At 40.0% G+C, this 24371-nt stretch overlaps 1 protein-coding gene across 2 annotated transcripts in view; it reads left to right on the top strand.

Moving 5' to 3' along the window:
- parp10 (poly(ADP-ribose) polymerase family member 10) overlaps nt 1-11590 on the top strand; it is a 60091-nt gene extending 48501 nt beyond the window's left edge. For both annotated transcript variants that reach the window (XM_051935532.1, XM_028818031.2), the window contains 3 exons: nt 2579-2712; nt 4839-5010; nt 11025-11590. In XM_051935532.1, coding sequence (XP_051791492.1) covers nt 2579-2712; nt 4839-5010; nt 11025-11323 — 605 coding nt within the window. In that variant the 3' untranslated portion in view covers nt 11324-11590. The remainder of the gene's footprint in view (nt 1-2578; nt 2713-4838; nt 5011-11024) is intronic.
- The last annotated feature ends 12781 nt before the right edge of the window (nt 11591-24371 follow it).

Genomic DNA, 24371 nt, shown 5'->3' with positions numbered 1-24371 from the left:
GGAGGGTGTGTCTTTTAAGTAGAGTCTGCAAAGTGTTGGCACTGAGATGTGGCGTCAGCGCCATAGTTGAAGCCCCTAACGTTGCGGTCAGCAAGTCGGCTAACATCCGCCATGTGCCGTCTTTCAGTTGCGAGAAGCAGATCATAGAATGGTTGAAACTGTTGCCCCTAACGTTGCGCCACGGCGTGTGGTTCGTTTATACCTCGTGTCTTCTCATTAAACTTTTATCTCGCGAATATGTTATTGCAATCCGCAGCGGGAGCGTTTCTATAAACTTAATTTAAACTTACGTTTTACACCGTGCTTTGTTTCCCTTATGAACATGCTTGTATGCTTAACTCGCTCCGTTCTCAATTGTTTAATTAATTTTTTGCTCTTCGCTGTTTGCGGCTGTTCCTCCATTTCCCCCTACTTCGTTCTTTTATCTCGCGAATATGTTATTGCAATCCTTAACAGGAGCGTTTCAATAAACTGATTGAAAATAGTTTTGCATTTACCTTTTTAGTAAAAGGCGAGCTTTTAAGCCTGAGAAATCACCCCGTAAATGCACACGTTTAATTGGACATGTGTTAATATGTATGGTTACACAGTATTAAAAGACAGTGAACAACGTCAGTTACCTTTCTTCCCGCGTTTGATAAAAGGTGAGCTTTTAAGCCTGAGAAATCACCCCGTAAATGCACACGTTTAATTGCACATGTGTTAATATGTATGCTTACACAGTATTAAAAGACAGTCAAAAATTAACGTCATTTACCTTCGTTCCCGCGTGTGACTCGTGCTGTAAATGTCTTCCTTGTTTTTAGTTCACGTGATTACGTAGGAGGCGTGATGACGCGATACGTGACTCCGCCTCCTCCATTACAGTGTATGGACAAAAAATATGTTCCAGTTATGACCATTACGCTTTGAATTTCGAAATGAAACCTGCCTAACTTTTGTAAGTAAGCTGTAAGGAATGAGCCTGCCAAATTTCAGCCTTCCACCTACACGGGAAGTTGGAGAATTAGTGATGAGTGAGTCAGTCAGTCAGTGAGTGAGTGAGTCAGTGAGGGCTTTGCCTTTTATTATTATAGATTAGCGCACATACTGAGATTTGAGTTGTATTGGAATGAAGCATTTAATTATAGGTTTATGTTAATCGGCTACTAGCATTTAATGTTTAAATGGTTTTCTGTATATACTCTCTAACTGCTATATTATACAGTAACTTTAAATATGCTGGCATAAAATATTGATGATTGTCTTAGTTTGTTTGAAACTTTTAGTCACTTTGAAACTAATATGACTATGAAGAAATATTTACATATACAGTAATCCCTCGCTATATCGTGCTTCGACTTTCGCGGCTTCACTCTATCGCGGATTTTATATATAAGCATATTTAAATATATATCGCGGATTTTTTGCTGGTTCGCAGATTTCTGCGGACAATGGGTCTTTTAATTTCTGATACACGCTTCCTCAGTTGGTTTGCCCAGTTGATTTCATACAAGGGACGCTATTGGCAGATGGCTGAGAAGCTACCCAACCACAGCGCGTATTATGTATTAAATAAAACTCCTCAAATATATTGTGAGCACGGGGGCTGTTCGCTCCCCTAGAGGACACGGCCGCTCCTCAAATAACACTGAAAGATTACCTTCACAGTGCTCCCTTCTTTGCTGGGCTTACATGTGGCTGCTTTGCAAACGATATGCTTCCCTCATGGTGCTTCGCGTACTTAAAAGATCAAACAGCATGTATTGATTTTTGATTGTTCTCTCTCTCTCTCTCTCTCTCTCTCTCTCTCTCTCTCTCTCTCTCTCTCTGCTTGCTCCCTTCCTCGCAGCTACTTTGTCCAGCGGTGCTTCGCATACTCAAAAGCCAAACAGCCTTATTGATTTCTGACTGTATGCTTTTTTTTCTCTCTCTCTCTGATGCGCACTCCTTTGAAGAGGAAGATGTGTTTGCATTCTTTTACTTGTCAGACGGAACTGTCATCTCTGTCTTGTCATGGAGCACAGTTTAAACTTTTGAAAAAGAGACAAATGTTTGATTTGCAGTGTTTGAATAACGTTCCTGTTGCTCTACAACCTCCTGTGTTTCTGTGCAAATCTGTGACCCAAGCATGACAATATAAAAATAACCATATAAACATATGGTTTCTACTTCGCGGATTTTCACCTTTCGCGGGGGGGGGTCTGGAACGCAACCTCCACGATGGAGGAGGGATTACTGTATAATATGGCTGGCACAGTGGCACAGTCTTGGTGCTACTGCCTCTAGGTAAAGAGAGATGGGTGTGCGTTCCAGATACTCTCAGTGTAGAGTTTACATGTTCTCCCCGTGTCTGTGTGGGTTTCCTCCGGGTGCTCCAGTTTCCTCCCACTGTTCAAACACATGCAGGTTAGGTCATTTGGTAACACTAAATTGACCCTAGTGTGTGCACTGGCACCCTATCCAGGGTTCCTTCCGGGCAACCTGTGCAAGCTCTCCACCCGGGGGCCCAGGTCTGCATTAAACGGGTTTGAAAATGACATGACTTAAATGCATTTTTGTGCAATATTACTAATGTTTATTTCTTCATATTGACTAGAATGCGAGGACAAGATGGTGTCAGTTCTGCCTGAAATGACCAGAGTAAATGAAGCCACAACTGAGTATCAAGATATAGTCAAGGAATTTTATAATACAATTAATGAATATCACAACAAAATAAAAATTGTTAAGGTATGTTTTTTTTTTTTTAAGTTTTTTTTATTGTTTTTTTCAAATTTACCATGGTTTAGGACCCTTTTAAGTTAGGGGTAAAGAACAGCAGTTTACAAGAAGCAAATGTTCACGTCATTGCTGAAGATGTTTGGTTTTTTCAAGGATCATTCTGCAATCTTGATTTGATTTTTGATTTCATTTACTTTTTAATAGTCTTTTTGCATGACCTTTGGGGGTCAGAGTGCAGATTGGTAATAAACTAAAAATTTTGTTCAGTTGTTTCATTCTTTTGAAATCAAACATGGGTTATGGCCAGAGATTAGAAAAAAATACTGACTTGGATTTATTTATTTTGAATTTTTCTAGTAGTAGAAGACTATTTCTTTTTGTATTACTTGTATGCCTGTCTTACCCTTCAAATATTCAGAAGATAAACTGGTTCTGATTTTTGTAAATCCATTACTTTCTTTCATTGAGGTTTCTATTTTTTCGATAAGTATGAAGTGCATCAGTCAGCTTTTAAGTAAAAACTTAAACAAGAAATTTTGAAGCCGATGTTAATATCTTCTTTGTTTATCCTAAGATTGCTTTAGCATTTAGGTCCTTACTTTTACTGTTAGCATTTATCCAGCTCCATACCAATTATGATTCCACATAATCAAGTTCGGGGTCAGGTTGGGTCTGAGCCTACACTAGCAGCATTGGATGCAGGGTAGGAACCATTGGGCACTCTCGCCCACTAGCCTATACCCATTTGTACTTGGCCTGTTAACGAAATCTGTACATCTTTGAGTTGCTGAATGAAATACCGGAGAACTTTAAGAAGACATATATGCAGACAAAGGTAAAACAACTAAACTCCAAACAGATTTGGAGCTGTGAGGCAAAAAAATGTGACACTATCATTTAGGACTAGTTAAAGTAAATACCATTTTAGAAAGCTGGTATGTAGAAGTTATTCTTGCAATTTTTATGTTGTGATTGACAGAAGTTACTTAAACAACAAATACTGAAAATAGAAACTGTTCATACAATGTTTTTATAGTCCCAATGTGATCTGTGCGTAATACAGTTAGGTCCATAAGTATTTGGGCAGTGGCACAATTATCATAATTTTGGCTCTAATATGCCACCACAGTGGATTTGAAGTGAAGAAATAATTACATTATTGAAGTGTAGGCTTTCAGCATTAATTCAGAGTGTTGAACAGAAATATTGTATGAAACATTTAGGAATGACAGACATTTTTATACATGGTCTCCCTCCATTTACAGGAGCTCAAAAGTATTTGGACATTCGACTGACATGCCATTCCATAGCCAGGTGGTAGCAGGTCCCTCATTGTTGCATTAACTTATTAAGCAGGTAGAAGGTCTGAAGTTGATTCCAAGTGTGGAATTTGCATTTGGAAGCTGTCACTGTGAACTCTCAATATGAGGTCCAAAAAGCTGTCCATGCAAGTAAAACCAGGCCAAACAAACCCTTTATATAGATAGCAGAAACACCAGGAGTGGTCAAATCAGCCATCTGGAACATTCTTAAAGAGAAGGAATGCACTGGTGAGCTCAGCAACACAAGGAGGCCTGGACAGCCATGAAAGACTACTGTGCTGGATTATGGCAGTAACCGCTTAACCCAGGAGACGCTCTGGCTTAACTATTTTTACGTAGACTTCCGAGCCCAAGAGAGACAGAGGGTTAACGCCATGGAGGTTAAACAAAAAATACTAAAATTGTGTCACATGGCTGCTATGAGTATCAATGTTTTTTTCTGGTATTTTCTTTACTGACATAATTATATTACTAGTATCAAATTAATTAATTTAATGAAATTAGTTAAGAGAATGGATAAACTGATTGTGTGTCTTAATTTTCAGAATGTAGCATGGCAAGAATTGTCAACAAATACTGAGAAGCATCATATGTTGTTGACAAATCCAACAGAGGAAGTCCTCAAAAATACTCAATAATAATAGTAATAAATAATAGTAATGTAAAGATAGCCTATTTAGGCAGCATATGAATTGTAATGCACCAACTTCTTAAACTAATAAAAATACAGAAGGTGAGCTTGTATCATGAGTGTGTTGTTTCCATTTCCTGTTGTAAACCTGTAATCAAGTAAATTATGTGCTAACTTTACAGATCGAGAAGGTAGCGAACAACCTTCTGTATAACCAGTACATACTAAAGAAGGCCAGTATGACGGGCAGTACTGAGGGTGAGGTGGAAAGGACTCTCTTTCATGGAACCAGTGAACACAGTGTAAAAGAAATCTGTATTCATGGTTTTAACAGGAGTTTTTGTGGAAAAAATGGTAAGTGTATCTCATTTAATTTTGAAGTTCTGCAACAGATAGTTCTCACTTTTCTAACAAGATTCCTAGGTACACAGTTCAGATTGCTAGTTATTTGTAATTTATCCATTAATGTAAATATACTTGTAGGTATAAACATTGTAAAGGTGACTAGGTAAGTAGACACCTCAAGGAGTAGTGGTGGGGGGGTTGGGGTACCACCCTGGTAGCGGGGGAGGTTGGGGTACCACCCTGGTAACCCCTTTTAATCATAACAAAAAGAACAGCTGACAAACGACTCAAACAAAAAAAGCAATAGTTTTAACACTTGGGCAGGCATTCAGGAGCTCTGTCCTTCACTATCTGATACCACTTTCTGGGAAAAGGACCACTTTATAGGACTCAGATCGGAAGGAGCGGAGTGTTCTCTGGATGGTGGATCATCCTTCTTGGATGTTTTTTCCTTGGCTGGGGAGGAGGAAAGAGAAGCAAATGTTAGCATTGACATCTCCACTTATCCCAGGGTGGAACTACGCACCTCACCAAAGGCAGGAAGGTGGTGGTCCCCAAGCACTCATGAATGAACGCAGTTACAGAAAATCTCAATCACTCAATGGTAAAACTCAAAAAAGATCAAGTTGATTTGGCTTCACAGCACACAGCTTCAAGTTGGATAACACATCACACTCGACGACTGCAGCTGCAGGGTCATACTTCCTTCAGAGTGTTATATTACACAACTAAGAATTGCAAGGGATGACTTGATTACACGACTCCCTCACGACTGCTCAGCATAGTTTCACATTTTCAAAATGATGTCAGCTTGCTCTTCTAACAACATCTGTTTTTGAGCATAGCTCTGCAGCTTTCCGTGCCAAAGAATCCTAAGCTGCTGACAGGCCAAAACGTGGGAATTGTGCACATGTGATAAGTGGAAGATGGTGTGTAGCATTATTCCAAGTTACAATTGCTGTGTGGATTAAGTCTAAAATTTAATTCTAACTAATATTTGTAGATCTGACGGCGTGTTTTGTGTTTAAAGGTCGCAACGGATAAGGCTGAAAGACATTATTTATCTCTTGTTTACCTCCTAAACCATGCTTCATTTTTTAAATAAATACATAAATCATTTTCATGAGATATTTTCACAATTTTTATTCATGCTACAGTTTGGAGTCTTAAATTAATTGGAGCTGTTTTTGAAAGATCAACATACAGCAAATATGTCAAAAGTGAAAAATGTTACTGCGGTGGCCTGGCGCCCTTCCCGGGGTTTGTTTCCTGCCTTGCACCCTGTGTTGGCTGGGATTGGCTCCAGCAGACCCCCGTGACCCTGTAGTTCGGATATAGCGGGTTGGATAATGGATGGATAAAAGATGTTATTAACATTTTTCTATCCAACTGTTTTAATTATTCATTGTTAAAATCTACATATTCTTTCCCAAGACTAGAGCTTCATCCCGTAGTAACGTGTATGTTGTCATTTCAGCTGGAGTCTCCATATTTCCTGCCTTTTTTCCATTTTGGAATGGAATATAAACCATGGGACATCAGAGAGATGAGTTTCTCTTCTGTCTGTGTGGTCCAAAACACCCATGTTCTTTATTCCTCATTGCTGCTGTAGGAAAAGAGAAGAGTCAATCATTTAGTCAACTATCAGTTCTGTGATCAGCAATGCTGATAATTATTTAACACAATTGACAAGGTGCCCACAAAGTAGGACGGCACATCAATGTAAGTTGAGTGGCGCCACAAATGTAGAGATTTATACAACTTATGAACAAGGTTTGTACAGCGGCAAAAGTCTACATTAATACTTTCACTGCCTCTGTGCTGGTTTGAGGTGGTGATAGATTTAACTTTCACAAATAACCCAAATATGCTTGCTAAAATAAACAAAATAATACAATTTATTTATGAGATTAGGTTAATAGAAGTTGGATATATGCAAGTGTATACGCCGGTCAGCCACAACATTAAAACCACTGACCGGTGAAGTGAATCCTATTTATCATCTCGGTACAATGGCACCAGTCAAGAAGTGGGGATGTATTAGGCAGCAGGTGATGTGCTGGAGCATATTAGCATTATGATCTGCGCGACTCTGACAAGGTCCAAATTGTGATGACTACACGAATGGGTCAGAGCAGCTTGCAAAGGTCCGGTCTTGTGGGGTGTTTCTGGTATATGCAGTAGTTAGTACCTACCAAAAGTGGTCCAAGGAAGGACAACCAATAAATCGGTGACAGGGTCATGATGGGCGCTCATCTGGTGTGATCCCACAAAAGAGCTACTGTGAATTTGTTTTTGTCTTTTGCCTTTATTTTAAACCAATGTGAACATGTTTCTCCTTACAGCCACTAGCAGATGTTTTTTAAACCAGGGGGGATGTATTTCATAAGGTATGGAACATATTTGGGTTTTTATTTAAATATTTTATGAACTGTTGGGAAAAAAAGCTCCCTGAAATCTGTTACTTGAAGGAATATGGATGCTCTTCTATTGTGTGTGGCCATGGGGTGGGGAGGAAGTGAGAGTTCCACAGGGCTGGATGATTTACAGAAGCAAATATCTTTGCCAAAAAAGAAACTACTATCTAATAAGTTACTAGTTAGAGCTTTATTTTTTGTAACTGTGTAATAAAAATGGACAAAAAAGACTTTAAGGAGAATTTTAATGTGAATTTTCCCCTTTCCCTGAGAAGAATTTTTATTCCAAATCAAGTTTTGTTTTTAGGAGCATTGTTAATGTAGCTACTGTTATTTTATTCCTTATCCAGCTTATCAGCTATTACTCCTTGGCTTAAAATCATGATTTTTATTTTTTTTATTTTTTTTTTGGTCCAAGTAGGTTATTTAAAAATAAAAAATTCCTACAATTCCAAAAAAAAAAAAAAAAGAGCTACTGTAGCACAAATTGGGGAAAAATAATGCTGATAATGAAAGAAAGGTGTTGGAACACACACACAAACATAAATATTTAATTTTGAGAGCTACTCGCTCCAAAGTATTTCTTTAGTCTGGAGCTCTGCATTGATTACCCTATTGTTGCTAACCTATTGTAATGTTTAAACCACTAAAGATCACACTGTACCTTTTGTAAGCTTCAAATGCTTTGTTTCTGTTGAAATGAGAGCTTCCCTTTTGCAGAAACTTAAAGACCTGAATTAAGCTCCTATGCCAGCACCTGTGTTTGACCAGTGAGAATTCCTGTCTTGCTGTGTTGCTCCCTAACTGGGCCTTTTCCCATCATTGGAATGGGTAGATTTAAAAATGAAAAGAAATACAGTACATAATGATTTCAATATTAATACAAATAGAGTATTTTTTTCAAGCTACAGTAAGCCACCAGTGATTGGTCAGTTAAAACCAGATTAAAGAACTTTTATTTTTTTGATATACAAATACTTCATAGACAAATGCACACAGTTGGCCCTATGTGTAATTAAAATATCTGGTGGTGTTTTGCTGATGATCAGACTAACACAGACCTACTCAAACATAAATGTTGTTTTGTTCAGAATTTTAGTATATCGATTTTATCAATTTGCATGGCAGAGGAATGGTTAGCTCCACTGCCTCACTTTGATACTCTGTCATCAAGTGACTTCATTCCAGTTTTCTCCCAAAGCCTATTGTTAGATGGAAAATCCAAAATGGTCCAGTGTGAGTGAGTGTGGCTGTGACAGGGGTCCTGGAGGACTGTAGTATCTATAAGTTTTTTTTGTTTGTTTTGTTTTTGTTTTTTTTCCAAACCCAATTTCGTAATGAGAAGTCCGTTATGGCTATTGAAGCACTTCTTGCTCAAGCAACATTTTGTCTCACTTCATAAGATTCTCCACCCTTAATGGCTTACGTTTGTCTTAAACAGTTGTGTTTGCTATTTTTTGTTGTTTCTTATTACCAATAGGATGTAAATAAAGTTTTATCTAAATGACAAAGGTACCAACCGTTCTCCATCTCACATAAAGAGTGGTGTTCCACCGGGGTCATTGCTAGGGCTGCTGCTATATAAATGATTTGGATAGGAATATTGCTAAATTTGCGGATGATACCAAGCTTGGTGGATTATCAGATAATCTCAAATCCATTGCATCATCATGGAGGGACTTGGACAGCATACAAGCTTAGACAGATTTGTGGCAGATGAACTTTAATGTAAGTAAACGTATTACACGTTGGAAGTTAAAATGTTAGTTTTGAATGCACAATGGGAGGTCTGAAAATAGAAAGTATGCCTTGTGAGAAGAATTTAGGAGTCGTAACGGACTCTACACTATCTACATCCCGAGAGTGTTCAGATGCCATTAAGAAGGCTAACAGAATGTCAGCGCCCTGATTGTGTAGAGTACAAGTCCAATTAGATTCTGCTCAAGCTTTATAACACACTGGTGAGGCCTCATCTGGAGTACTGTGAGCAGTTTTGGCTACAAAAAGGAAATAGCAGCACTAGAAACAATCCAGAGAAGAGCAATTAGGCTGATTCCTTGGCTACAGGGGATGGAGTATGAGCAAAGATTAAAAGAGTTGAGCCTTTTTAGTTTAAGCAAAAGGAGATTAACCTCCATAGAATTACATTTTTTTCTTGAAAAAACATTGGCATTTTTGGCTTAAATTATTTATTAGATCTGTAAAACATGCAAACCAGTAAAAGTACAAAGTCAGTAATGAATAATAATAAAATTAATGCTAATACCGTGTATACTGTCAAAATGTGTTGTTTGTGTGGTGTCTCTAGAAGCATGGTGAGATACATAATCCAACATCACAGTCGGGACAATAGTAGCGTGATTTCTTGCAGATTTTCTTTCCAGACTGATCAGCTCTTGAACAGCTCACTGCACATGTGCGATTGACTCGAGTGTCACTTTCGGATTTAGCAGAATCCCTTTCAGTTTCACTGCATGAAGACCGGTTCAATTTGCCATCACTGCACGTATCACTGTCAAAAACGAGCAACACCTGGGCTTCAGAAAAATGTTTCTTACGAGATGCCATTATGAGGCTGAGAGAAGACATGTCTGCACCGTTGCCTAAGCCATTGCCTGAGTAACACTCGTGCTTGTTGCTTATGCAGTCACATCTACAGTATATCATTTCCAGAGCAACACTCGGCACTAATGCTGTTGGCATTTTTACAGCTTGAGTAATCGTCGGGTCTAACACTTACATGAGACGCTTCTGTACGGTTGCCCAAATGATGCCCAGGACTAACGTTAAGGAGATTAAGAAGTGACATGATTGAAGTGTTTAAAATTATGAAGGGAATTAATTAGTCCAGTGGATCGAGACTCTGACTTTAAAATGAGTTCATCAAGAACACGGGGACACAATTGGAAACTTGTTAAGGATACATTTCTACACAAACATTAGGAAGTTTTTTTTCTCATAGGGAACTGTAGATGCATGGTATAAAGCTACAAAGTAGTGTGATAGACAGTAGAACTTTAGAGACTTTCAAAACTCAACTTGATATTATTAGGACTGGTGGGCTTTGTTTTGCTGAATGGCCTGTTCTGATGTTCTGACTCCATTTACACCTGTGTGTATCGATCGTGAACTGATGACTATAATAAAATATTAGGAAGAAAACTGAAGGACTGAGTATTACTAATCCACTTCCGCCTATAAATTATTTGGATGATATTAAAATCTATCCTATAAGAATAATCCTTCATATCAAAATGAAAAGGGTAGCAAGCCATAACACTAAATAAGACTTGTTATTGACCACGGAGTAGTTTCTTATTAATCGGAACAATAACTTGCAGCAAATATGGCCCTCCAGAACTGGCTTTGCAAACCCCTGCTCTACACTAAATGTTTCCAGGAAGATTCCTGATCCTAGCAAACCTGTAATTTTGATGGGGGTGGGAGATGTGCTATGAAATTGGATGGATATAGTAGCATGTTTTGCCTAGAAGACAGAAGGTTATAGGTTTTCAAATGTCATGGCTTATAAATTGTATAAAGTCAAAATCCGTTTAATGTCTTGATTTCCTAATGTATTGTTCATTTTGCTTTTTTTATTTCTAGCAACCATGTATGGAAAAGGAGTCTACTTTGCTGTAAATTCATCGCTGTCTGTACAGGACCAGTACTCTCCCCCTAACAAAGATGGCCACAAGTTTGTGTTTATTGTTCGAGTTCTGACTGGGGATTTTACAAAAGGGACACACGAGATGAAAGCCGCACCTCTGAAAGAGAACTCTGAGATTCCAATCCGATACCACAGTGTTGCTGATAGCACCAGGTCTCCCAGCATTTTTGTTATTTTCAATGACACGCAGGCCTACCCAGAGTATCTCATCACTTGTGAAAAAGTTCCCCATTAGATTAGTGAATAAAATGGATAGGCTAGTGAATGTGGCCTTGTAGAAGGGTACTGTGCATTCGCCCACCAAACATGTTTCTGCTCTTTTACTGTGAATGTTCTTGTGTTCTCAGTCATATTTTGAGTTGTCTGACACTGTTCATGTATAAGCATAAGTAACTTTTGAGTCATTTTATTTGATGCTTTTTTTTTTTTTTTTTTTTTTTTTTTAGTTGAATAGGCAAGATGAAAAAATAGAAGTGAGCGCAATAAACATAACTGAAAGGACTCTCTTTGTATTGTTTACCTACTTGGAACAGATAAATAGTAGGTACAGGCAGGCACTGTCCTTTTGCTTTGGGGAGCAGTCACTGATGGTATTTTATTTTTTTGAAGGAACATCTAAAACTGCTTGAAGTTTATCCCTTTGTTTGAATTGCCCGGTGAATGGTCTGTGGCTGCTTGTTTTTTGTTTCTACACCATACTTAACACCACAGCGCCATGCAATTGATAGACGGTAGCTTATTGATTTCAAGGAGAAGCCTGTACTGTTACTGCAGCGGAGGTGCAAAACATACACAGAAACCCCTCAAGATGTGAAAGGTAGATGTGAACACATTAAAATGGCAGACAAGTGCCGTCTAGTGAGAGACTTTGCTTTAGCGTCTAACGCAGGGGTCACCATCTCCAGTCTTGGAGTGCTACTACATGTTTTCATTCTCTTTTTGCTGCTAGTTAGCTTTTTTCCCCTTCATTTTTTTAAGAATAAGTCCTCTAAATTGCTTCATTTATGTCTTTAAATGGCAAACAAACAGAATTGAGATGTCAAGTGAGCTAACAGAAGACCACCTAAGTAGGAGCCTCAAATTCCCACCAATTTCACTCTAGCCAGTTGCTTTAATTAGCAGACAATTCTTGTTGTTCATTAAACTTGTTATACTAATCCCTTGGCCTGTTGCCACACAAGACATTTCCTATACTGTTGATTTTCTTTTTTCTAAGAATGTGTCAGAATGTCTTAGTGACCGTAGCAAATTGACATTAACAAAATTGTCACCTTTCTTTATCTCATTATTGTTTGGCTGCTAATCCAAGGAAAAAAGAAACAATTAAGGAGTCTTGAGTCTCTTTAAAAGCAAAAGAATGAATTGGTAGCAAAAAGTGGTCGCTAATTAAGAAAAGGGTTAGAATGAAAAGCAGCAGCCGCAGTAGGCCACCAGGACCGGAGTTGGACACCCTGGCCTAATGACATACAAGCAAGAATACCAACCGTACTCTATACACATGACAATACTACTATTAATGTCAACTTTTAAAAAGATGTCAGTCGCACACCCTATAGAACCATGACAGAATCGGCCTTAAGCTAAAAGTGCGCCACAGGCTGCTCTTTATGTCATGCGGTGTATAAAGCATTGGTATTCTTCATGGCATCCAGCAGCTGAGGCTACGTCCATACTACTACTGTAAAAACACAGACATTAGTTTGTTTTTGCCCTTCATCCACACTACCCTGGCATTTTTAACCCTGCACAATGGAGATATTTCTGAAAATGCAAGTTCAGCATTGCAGTATGGGTGGATGAAAAACAGAGTTTTGAAAATGCATGCTCTGATTGGTTTGTGCTTATTATGTAGTCCTTCCCTGATTGGATCCTAAGACTTCTGATTCACTGACTGGTCACCTTTTACAAAGGAAAACCATATACCAGGAGTGTCCAACTCCAGTCCTGGTGGGCCGCAGTGGCTGCAGGTTTTCATTCTGACCCTTTTCCTAATCAGTGACCAGTTTTCACTGCTAATTAGTCCTCTGTATTGAGTTTTTCTTCATTAAATGGCAGCCAAACAGAAATGAGACATGAAATGAGCCAACAGATGACCAGCTAAATTGGGCCTTCAAACTCCAACCAATTTCACTCCAACCAGTTTTTTAATGAGAAGCCAATTCTTTCTGTTAATTAAAGCCATTATTGAATATCATGATTTGTTGTTGCTCTTATTCTACCACAGCAGACTGTTGATTTTCTGTTTTTTCTAAGACCACCGTCAAGATGTTTTGATGACCTGAGCAGACCAACACGACCGAGGCCTTCACCTTTCTTTATTTTCAGGTTAGCTGGTCATGTGGCGGCTTGTTTTGTGTCTCATTATTGTTTGGCTGCTCATTAAGGAAAAAGAAACAAATAAGGTGTCGGAGTCATGTCAGTTAACACTAAGGAAAAACAAGTTAATCAGCAGCAAAAATGGCTCACTAATTAAGAAGATGGTTAGAATGAAAACTTGCAGCCCACCAGGACTGGAGTTGGACACCCCTGCCATATACCAAAGTAATGGACATAGAGGAATTGTTATCCTTGGTGCCTGTTGTTGTTGCTTACCTGTATGCATCTAAATTGCATTTTGTATCATTTGAATGCTCTGTACTTGCTCAAGAGGCAAATAATTTACTGGTTGCTACAGTTTTGTGATGAATCCCGTGGCTGGTGATGTAATCATTCCTTTATGGAGGACACTTTCTCTTCCTTTTTCTACTGATGTGTCTGTGCCCAGTGTAGGCAAACAGCTGTCATATACGTTTTTTTGGTTATTTTAGAGTGGGTGGACATAATTTTTTGTAAATGATGTGTACATGCTGCTGCAGAGAGAGAGAGTTTTTATTTAAAAATGCTGGTTTTCCATGATAAATGTACTGTAGACATAGGCTGAGTTAACGGGCATCTCGCACCTACTGCCTTCATGTAGGCCTTGCTAGGACCCAAAGCAGAGCCCGTCTTTCTGATTAATCTTTTAAGTTTGTTCACATATTTGCTCCAACACGGTAGTGCACAGAAGAGCTCATTTGGAACTGCCGACAGCACTGCACATTCTGTGTGTTTTATCCATTCATTGTCAGACCCATGTAATTTGTGCAATATCTATCTACAAAGATGAACTATTATATTATAAAAACGATAAGTGACTGTGTCCGTCCACTTGCTATATAACTGTTATTCCAAAAGGTGGCAAATCACAAGCGTCTGTAATAATAAAATGCATTGCAGTCGTCATTTCAACAGATGGCACATCACAAACATTTGTGGTAATGAATTTTAAACAGATAAGGTAAATGCAAGGTGTCTAATTACTACATACATTACAAACTTTATTCCAATGGATGATTCGACATGGATTACTTAGATTTCAACCTGTCTTAGATGGGTAGCACAGTTAGTATTTACATAACTAAGTAATTTCCACTGCGTTTAAACTATATTAGAGAGGTGCATGATAATTTATATTCATTTAATTACAGAGGTGCATGGTAATCTATATTCAATTGTTATTTAATAATAATAAGTTTTATTTATGTAGCGTCATTCATACACTCAAGGACAGTTTACAATTCAATAAACACATTAACAAAACAATAGAAATTACATACAAGAAAATGAATAATACTCATTGAAGAGATGTGTTTTTTTTCCTCACGAAGGCTGTGAGGAAGAGCATTCCAAATTTTAGGGGCTATCACACAGAAAGCTCTGCCACCCATAGTTACTAACCTGTATTTAGGTACAGTGAGTAAGTTAGTATCCGATGATCTTAATGCGCGGGCAGGAGTGTAAGGAAGCAGCAGCTCAGACACATCATGAGGGACTAAACCACGAAGGGCTTCAAAGGTGAGAAGAATAATTTTATATTTGATTCTTGAAAAGACTGGTAACCAATGCAAATCGTAGAGGACAGGAGTGAGGTGAGCAGATTTTTTAGTGCGTGTAAGTAGACAAGCAGCAGAATTCTGAACATACTGTGTTGATATACTTAGTCGGTAGGCCATAAAATAAGCTTGAAAATGAACAGATGACTAATAACATTTATTTATATAGCACATTTTCATACAAAAAATGTAGCTCAAAGTGCTTTACATGATGAAGAAAGAGGGAAAAAAAGACAAAATAAGAATTAAAATAAGACAACACTAACATAGAATAAAAGTAAGGTCTGATGGCCAGGGAGGACAGAAAAAAACAAAAAAAAAACTCTAGACGGCTGGAGAAAAAAAATAAAATCTGCAGGGGTTCTAAGGGCACGAGACCACCCAGCACCCTAGGCCAGTGTTTCCCAAACTCGGCCCTTTGAACCCCTGTGGCTGCAGGTTTTTGTTCCAACCTGCTTCTGTTTTTAATTGAACTCCTGGGCTAATTAAGTGATGTGTTATTTCCCAAGTTCAGTGTTTAGGGAACAATATAGAAATTAGAAAACTAAGTTTTCTAAAAAAAAAAAATATTAAAATGTGCCAAGCAGTTATATAGGAATAATGTATTTTTTTCTTTTTAACAGTATTTTCATCATGATTTTCATTCTACTTTTCTAGGTCTTCTAATTGTTTAATTAATCCATTATCTACTAAATAGTGGGTCTGACTCTAAAGTAGTTTTAGCCTTTGATTATTCCGTGTTGTTTGCCAGCGTGTCTGCTCTGCTCATTTTTAATTGTCATTATTAAGATACAACGAAGGGGGGAAAAAACTGCACAGAGAAAGGGCAAAGTATAATGAAATCAACAAAAGAGAGTTAAGCATTTAAATCTAGAGCAAAAGCAGAAATATTTCTAAATGTCTTTATAAATGTAAAAATCTTGCTGTTATGCTTTTCTGAATGTCGAATAAAAGAAAAAAAAATTCCAGCTAATTAAATGACATCAGTGCTATCGGGTGTTGTCACTGATTAGGAATCCGGTTGGAACAAAAACTTGCAGCCACAGGGGTTCAACAGGACCGAGTTTGGGAAACACTGCTCTAGGCATTCTACCTAACATAAATCAGTCCTCATTGTATTCAGGGTTCTCATGGAAGGACTTGATGATAACGGTCATGTGGAGGTCTGGTCTTTAATCCATCAATGTAGGGACATCGCGGTGCTTTGATTAGGTGGTGGTGGCACAGATCAGAAGAGAAGAACAGAAGAGAGAGTAGGGGTTAGTACCGAATTTGGAGCCACTTTAAAAACGATAACTAAATGCATATACAGAATATCAGGGTTACACTAAAATGAAGCTATGAGAAAGCTATGTTAATGTGTGTATTTAGCAGTTTTTTAAAGGGCTCCACTGTATTAGCCTGGTGAATTCCTATTGGCAAACTATTCCAGATTTTAGGTGCATAACAGCAGAAGGCCGCCTCACCACTTCTTTTAAGTTTAGCTCTTGGAATTCTAAGCACGCACTCATTTGAAGATCTAAGGTTACGATTTGGAGTGTAAGGTTAGTCAGACATTCTGATATATAAGATGAAGTGAGATTATTCAAGGCTTTATAAACCATAAGCAGTATTTTAAAGTCAATTCTGAATGACACAGGTAACCAGTGTAGTGACATCAAAACTGGAGAGTTAAGACTTAAGATTCCAGCAGCACCATTCTGCAATCGATTTACAGTATGTCTTTTTTTGGGTAGTCCTGAGAGGAGTGCGTTACAGTAATTTAGTCGACTGAAAACAAAAGCGTGATTCGTAATAATTCATTACATTTATAATAACACTTCTCTCTACTCAAAGTGCTTTACACAGTGAGTGGACAGCCACTTCATCCACCACTAATGTGGAGGACGCAATAGCAGCCATTTTGTTACCAGTACACTCCCCGCACTTTAGATGTTGGGTGGTGAAGGGGTGGGAGATAAGTTAGTTAGCCAATCAGAGTCAGAGAATGATTAGGGGGCCATAATGACCAGGCCATTATGGACAATTTAGCCAGGACCTCGGGATACACACTGCTTTTTACGAAGGATGGCCAGGGAATTTTAATGACTACAGAGTGTCGGTTTTATGTCTCATCTGAAGTATGGTGCCATTTTTTTACAGCACAGCGAGAGGCCATGTATGTCACAAAAGTTGCATCATGCCCAGCTTCTAAAAAGCAAGACCAAGAAATGCCAACGTTAGACTACCATGTAGGGGGTTATGAACAAATTAGAATCTTAACCAATGATATGGGGGGGAGAGGTGGGTCTTACATTCAAAGATGGGACCCAATATGAAGGGTCTTCATCAGATTGATATATATAATGACACAGTATCTGCTAAATAATACAAAGAATACACAACACGTGTTTCACCCTAATTGGGACTCATCAGGTTATACGCACCTTTTTTTCCCCCTATGGAGATCAAACCTCGGATGTCAGTACCTGAGGTGATTCACGCCTCTGACGTTGCGCCATGGTGGCTGGTTCGCTTACTTGACAGGGTGAAGATCAGAGTATCACATTCAAAGGTCTGAATCACAATCTGATTATTTGGTTACATGCCAGGTGACACTTGTGGTTGGTCATCCAGTCAGCAAGCATCTGCCACGTCCTCTCAGTTGTGAGAAGATCATCATAGATGTGCGGTACAGTATATATAGTACTGGCCAAAGATTTTAGAATAGTTGAAATGCAATGAATGACATAAAATGTTGAAAAGGTAAGTAGTAAACTGTCAGAGGTTTGAATTTAAAGTATGGGTTAGCAAAAACTGAGGAAGAAAAACGGAAATTTCAGAATATTACAAATCGGCCTTCTTGAGGTAACAACTCATAGGGTACAACCTACAGATGGTCTGCAGCAATTAAAGTAAATGAAGTCTTGCAAGTTGAAGCAAACAATTTGCACAGGTGTACCAACGTCTGTTGATTACTTAAAAACCTTGTGTGTGTGTCTTAAAGCACAGTTGGAACAGACTGTGTCGCTACACCTTCTGAAGTACTACTTGGAAAATATTACACTGTAGAGAGCTGTAAATTCCAGTGATAATGGCAAAAAAATGGAAATTAACAAACGAAATGAGACAGCACATCATTACCCTTAGAAGTGTAGGCCTTTTAGAGAAATTGCATAAAAAATCAAAATGTCAGCGAGTCCAGTGGTGTCCTACACAATCCAAAGCCAACTGGAAGAAACTGATTGGGTGGTGAAAGAGTTGTAGCAGACCCAGAGTCACCACCCAATCAGAAGACATGTCTCTGAGGGTCACCAGCTGGCGTGATGGGCACCTCACAGCACAAGAGCTTCAAGCACAGCTTAACAGTGCAGGTCAACAAAAGCAAGCGTCAGTCTCTACTATGAAACTTTGTGCTGCAGGTTTGACAGGGCGAATGGCAGAAAAGAAAGACCATCGTTAAAGGGACAAAAGAGGGCCTGGAAATACCAGCTGTGGACTACTGAAGACTGGAAGAAAGTCTTACAGACCAAAGGATCCATCCATCCATTTTCCAACCCGCTGAATCCGAACACAGGGTCACAGGGGTCTGCTGGAGCCAATCCCAGCCAACACGGCACAAGGCAGGAAACAATCCTGGGCAGGGTGCCAACCCACCGCAGGACACACACAAACACACCCACACACTAGGGCCAATTTAGAATCGCCAATCCACCTAACCTGCATGTCTTTGGACTGTGGGAGGAAACCCACGCAGACACGGGGAGATCATGTAAACTCCAAGCAGGGAGGACCCGGGAATCGAACCCAGGTCCCCAGATCTCCCAACTGCGAGGCAGCAGCGCTACCCACTGCGCCACCGTGCCGCCCGCAGACCAAAGGATCCGAATTTGAAATCTTTGGTTCATCATGCAGGGTGTTTCTACTCTGTCGAGTTGATGAAAGGATGGTTCATCAGTGTGTGACACCAAATGTCAAACATGGAGGAGGAAGTGTGAACGTTTTTTTTCGCTGGAGGAAGAGTTGGTGACTTGCACAGCGTGACTGGCATTCTGAAACACAAGGGTTACCACAGTTTGGTGGTATGAGTCAAAAACTTGAATATAATTGGTACACTTAATGACTCCTTGACTTATTTTGTTACTGGTCATTGCTTATTTGTTCTATTCCAGTGTAATATTGTCCAAGTAGTACTTCAGAGGGTACAGTGACAGTCTGTTCCAACTCTGCGCTAAGACAGGTGGAGGGCTTTTAAGTAATCAACAGAAGTTGGGACACCTGCGCAAATTGTTTGCTTCAACTTGGAAGGTTTTATTTACTTACTAGTCATTTAGCCCATTACAATAACAGGCGCTAGAACAGTAGTGCATAAACATTAGTAGGAACAGTCTATATTAAATGGCAAGGGACTTTGACCTCATTCTTTTTGTTGGTCGTATTTTTCTTTCTTTCAGCCTTTCTTTTGTTGGTGTTTACTTGCTGAGCTGACCGTTCTTCGTGGGCTGCCGCCGTGTATTGTGTGTCTTTAATTTTCTGCAACAGTAATACTGTCTTGTACGGCTCTATTCAATAAGGGCGCGCACAAAAAGGCAAGCTTAAAAAGGGCGACCTTAATTGAGCGCAGCGAATAAAGGCGTTCGTAGATAATTTAGTTCAAATGGCTCTGGAATATGTGAAGAGCAACAAAGGTGCAGATCTTTATTTACGCGCACCTTTATTCGCTGCGCCCAATTGAGGTCGCCTTTTTGTGCGCTCCCTTATTGAAGGATACCGTCTTGTATGTCCGTAATATACCTTTAATTTTCTCTGGCGCTAATACAGGCGTGCGCGTCGGTAATATGCCTTTAATCTCCCTCTGACAGTAATACTGGCTTGTATGTGGCTGTAATATGCGTCACTGTATTGTGTACCTTTAATTTCCTCTCACAGTAATACTGGTTTGTATTTCCGTAAAACGCCTCTTAAGTTTCTCTGACAGTAATATCGCGCGTCGCACTGTGCCCCGCGCATGCGCACTTCATCAGAAGACACACACACGGACACCTGGACGCACACAGGGATTTTATATATATAGATGTTGTAACTTATTAGTTGTTCCCTGAAGAAGGCCCATTTGTAATATTCTGAAAAAAATGGTGTTCTAAAACTTTTGACCAGTTGTGTGTGTGTGTGTATATCACTTAAACATGCAGCATACAAGCAGTGACCTTGACATTATCCTGCATTCGCTCTCTTCTCAGATCAAAACAGCAGATAGCCTTCCTGTACAAGCGAGGAGACAAAGGGCCTGCAAAGCCAGGCCCCCGCATCAACCAGTGGGAGACAGACATGTTACCCGGGGAGCCTGTGAACTTGTAGTTGAACCAGCAGTGGACAACCAGTCCCCGCCTGCGTTAACAGAATTTCGGTGCACAGTGCCGATGACAGTTGTTGGGGGTCTATGTATATATATTTATATATTATAGACAGATAGTATCTCACAAAAGTGAGTACATCCCTCACATTTTTGTAAATATTATATCTTTTCATGGGACAACACTGAAGATATGACACTTTGATACAATGTAAAGTAGTCCGTGTACAGCTTGTATAACAGTGTAAATTTGCTGTCCCCTCAAAATAACTCAACACGCAGCCATTAATGTCTAAACCGCTGGCAACAAAAGTGAGTACACCCCTAAGTGAAAAATGTCCACATTGTGCCCAACGTGTCAATATTTTCAAGCACTGCCTTAACTCTGTTGGGCATGGAATTCACTAGAGCTTCACGGTGCCATTGTAATCCTCTTCCACTCCTCCGTGACGACATCACGTAGCTGGTGGATGTTAGAGACCTTGCGCTCCTCCACCTTCTGTTTGAGGATGCCTCACAGATGCTCAATAGCGTTTTCCAGCACCTGTACCCTCAGTTTCTTTAACAAGGGAGTGGTCGTCCATGGAGGTGTGTTTGGGGTCGTTATCATGTTGGAATACTGCCCTCCGGCCCAGTTTCCGAAAGAAGGGGATCATGCTCTGCTTCAGTATGTCACACTACATGTTGGCATTCATGGTTCCCTCAATGAACTGTAGCTCCCCAGTGCCAGCAGCACTCAAGCAGCCCCAAACCATGGCACTCCCACCACCATGCTTGACTGTAGGTAAGACACACTTGTCTTTGTACTCCTCACCTGGTTGCCGCCACATACACTTGACACCATCTGAACCAAATAAGTTTATCTTGGTTTCATCAGACCACAGGACATGGTCCCAGTAATCCATGTCCTTAGTCTGCTTGTCTTCAGCAAATTGTTTGTGGGCTTTCTTGTGCATCATCTTTAGAAGAGGCTTCCTTCTGAGATGACAGCCATGCAGACCAATTTGATGCAGTGTGTGGTGTATGTTCTGAGCAGTGACAGGCTCACCCCCCCCCCCCCCCCCCCCCCTTCAACCTCTGCAGCAATGCTGGCAGCACTCATACATCTATTTTCAAAAGACAACCTCTGGATATGACGCCGAGCACGTGCACTCAACTTCTTTGGTCGACCAGGGCAAGGCCTGTTCTGAGTGGAACCTGTCCTGTTAAACCGCTGTATGGTCTTGGCCACCGTGCTGCAGCTCAGTTTCAGGGTGTTGCCAATCTTCTTATAGCCGAGGCCATCTTTATATAGAGCAACAATTCTTTTTTTCAGATCCTCAGAGAGTTCTTTGCCATGAGGTGCCATGTTGAACTTCCAGTGACCAGTATGAGAGAGTGTGAGAGCGAGAACACCAAATTTAACACACCCAAGACCTTGCAACACTAACGAGTCACATGACACCGGGGAGGGAAAATGGCTAATTGAGCACAATTTGGACATTTTTCACTTAGGGGTGTACTCACTTTTATTGCCAGCGGTTTAGACATAGTGGCTGTGTGTTGAGTTACTTTGAGGGGACAGCAAATTTACACTGTTATACAAGCTGTACACGGACTACTTTACATTGGATCAAAGTGTCATATCTTCAGTGTTGTCCCATGAAAAGATACAAGAAAATATTTACAAAAATGTGAGGGGTGTACTCACTTTTTTGAGATACTGTGTTATATATATATAATATATATACACATATATAATATATATACATAGACCCCCGACAACTGTCATCAACACAATGCACCAAAATTCTGTTAATGCAGGCCGGGACTGGTTGTCCACTGCTGGTTCAACTACAAGTTCACAGGCTCCCCGGGTAACATGTCTGTCTCCCACTGGTTGATGTGGGGGCCTGGCTTTGCAGGCCCTTTGTCTCTTCACTTGTACAGGAAGGCTATCTGCTCTTTTGATCTGAGAAGAGAGCGAATGCTGGATAATGTCATGGTCACTGCTTGTATGTTGCATGTTAAAGTGACAGCTCCCGTTTGAATAAATGTTTTGAGAATGTTCCTACCTTTACAACAATGAAGTTGATTTTTTTTTTCAGAAACCTGGACTCCCCTCATTCTCTCTTGTGCAAGTCTGTGACCCACACATTACTATAATATATATATAATCTCCCTTTGACTGATCTGGACTAATTTTTGCAGAGTTACTCTCTAAGACCTTACAGACAAGATAGACAACTTAAGAACCCGACATTTTGACCTCCCTGGAGTCCAGTTGTTTTTCCCTGTGTAACAGTTTGCACATGAGTGCCACCTGCTGGCTCAGAACAAGTGAAACAGCAGAACATTCTTGACTTTCTACTGTAATCTAAATAGGAGTGTTAACGTTCTTTTGCAGGTGTTACTGGGTGAGACTTGATTGAGAGTGGAAGCGCAGCGCAAAACAAAGGGGAATTAAAAGGTTGTTGTCTAAATGCTGCAAGCTCTACAAACTGTTAACCTTGAACGAAGAAGACGAGTCGGACATAACAGCATTAATAGTTACAAGTACAACCCAGCAAGGAGTTCCCTCGATTCTGGAATCCGATCGAAACCAAAAATAACAAATTCTCAACTCGAGAGAGCGGAGACAGCCAGTGCATTTACATGCAAGCACACAATCCGGTTGAGATGAATAACCGGATGAAAGAAGAAACTTGAGTTTCTTAATACTGTAATCCGCTTTTGCATGCGCAAGAAGTCTACAGGAGTTTTCAGTTGACAAAATGCTCCGACGTCATTGAACTCTGCAAAATGGGCTAAACGTCAACATTGGCAACCGGGAATACGAAAATAAGCCTGATGCCTGTGATAATTTCGTGTTTTATAAATGTGTTCATTTAGACGCTTTAGAGAAGTTTTCTGTTGCCAAGTCTTGTCAAACTAATTTCTGCTTGGCTATGCGACTGGGCCCCGCAAAGCACCGGCGGTACGTGTGCTGCAGGAATTATAATCACGCAGGTATTGTTACTTCAATTAGATAAGTACGGGTTAGTTACTCGTTATTTTAAAGAGTAATCGGACTACAGTACACAGGGCACATTAATTTTAAATGTGTTACCCTACTGCTCTCGAGATAATGATGCTGAGTTTAGCACTGTATATTTAGCTCGAGATTAAATACTGAGTGATTTCTGAAATATTGAGGCAGATTATTTCAGCCAAGAGAAAGGAATGATGCGATCACCAGAAAATTTTCCTCAGAAAATATACTTTATGGACGCTCCTACGCGTAACTCGATTTCTCTAATCGGTATAAGGGTTAAGACAGCACTTTAGAAATCAGGTGTCTGTGAATAATCGAGTTATGGAAGCGCATGTGAACGGGCTAATCGATAAGAGAGGTAGTGTGGATGCCGAACTGGACAGCTAGCAATAACAAAAATGTAACCGTTTCAAAAATATCTAATTCTTTGTTTTCTTTCCTTGATTCATTCAACTAATACACCCGGTCAAATCCGTATACTCCAGCTAGTTGCATATGAAATTTGCTTATTTTTATCTATGTAGTTGCAAGGATGTTAGACAAATCAGCCAGGGGGGAGACCACAAAAGATTGGCAAGGCATTGCATCATCAAGGGCGAGATCGCCTATAAAAATGGCAACTCCGCACCGTTGCATGTGTTTTTCCAACAAGTGCGGCAAAAGGCCAGCAGCCCTTTTAAGGATAGCGAGCCATGTAAAGAACAAATTCATCCATTGAGGCGTTCCGTGCCGATGCTACATTGGCGTCTGGAGTGGGACACGAAGAAGGCCAATAGTCCAGTTTAGCAGAGCGCCTAAAACTGACCTGCATGCGCTCATCGGAGGAGGTGCTGGAGAGTCTTGAGGCACAGATCGGTAATCAGGAGAGCTGCTTGCAGCAGCAGAAAGAGGGCGGAAGACAGCTGAGAGACTGGCACCTCTGCAGCTTCACCACTGCTTCTCCCATCTGCTAAGGTCCATTAGCGCAGGCGCACAGACACCGGCGGAGCTTCAGGCTCATGGAGCTGGGGAAAAGTGTGGCAGATCG

The sequence above is a fragment of the Erpetoichthys calabaricus genome, chromosome 13 (genome assembly GCF_900747795.2).
Source record: "Erpetoichthys calabaricus chromosome 13, fErpCal1.3, whole genome shotgun sequence".
Taxonomy (NCBI): domain Eukaryota; kingdom Metazoa; phylum Chordata; class Cladistia; order Polypteriformes; family Polypteridae; genus Erpetoichthys; species Erpetoichthys calabaricus.
Note: the sequence above shows the minus strand (reverse complement) of the source record. Positions and strands in the feature narration are given on the sequence as shown.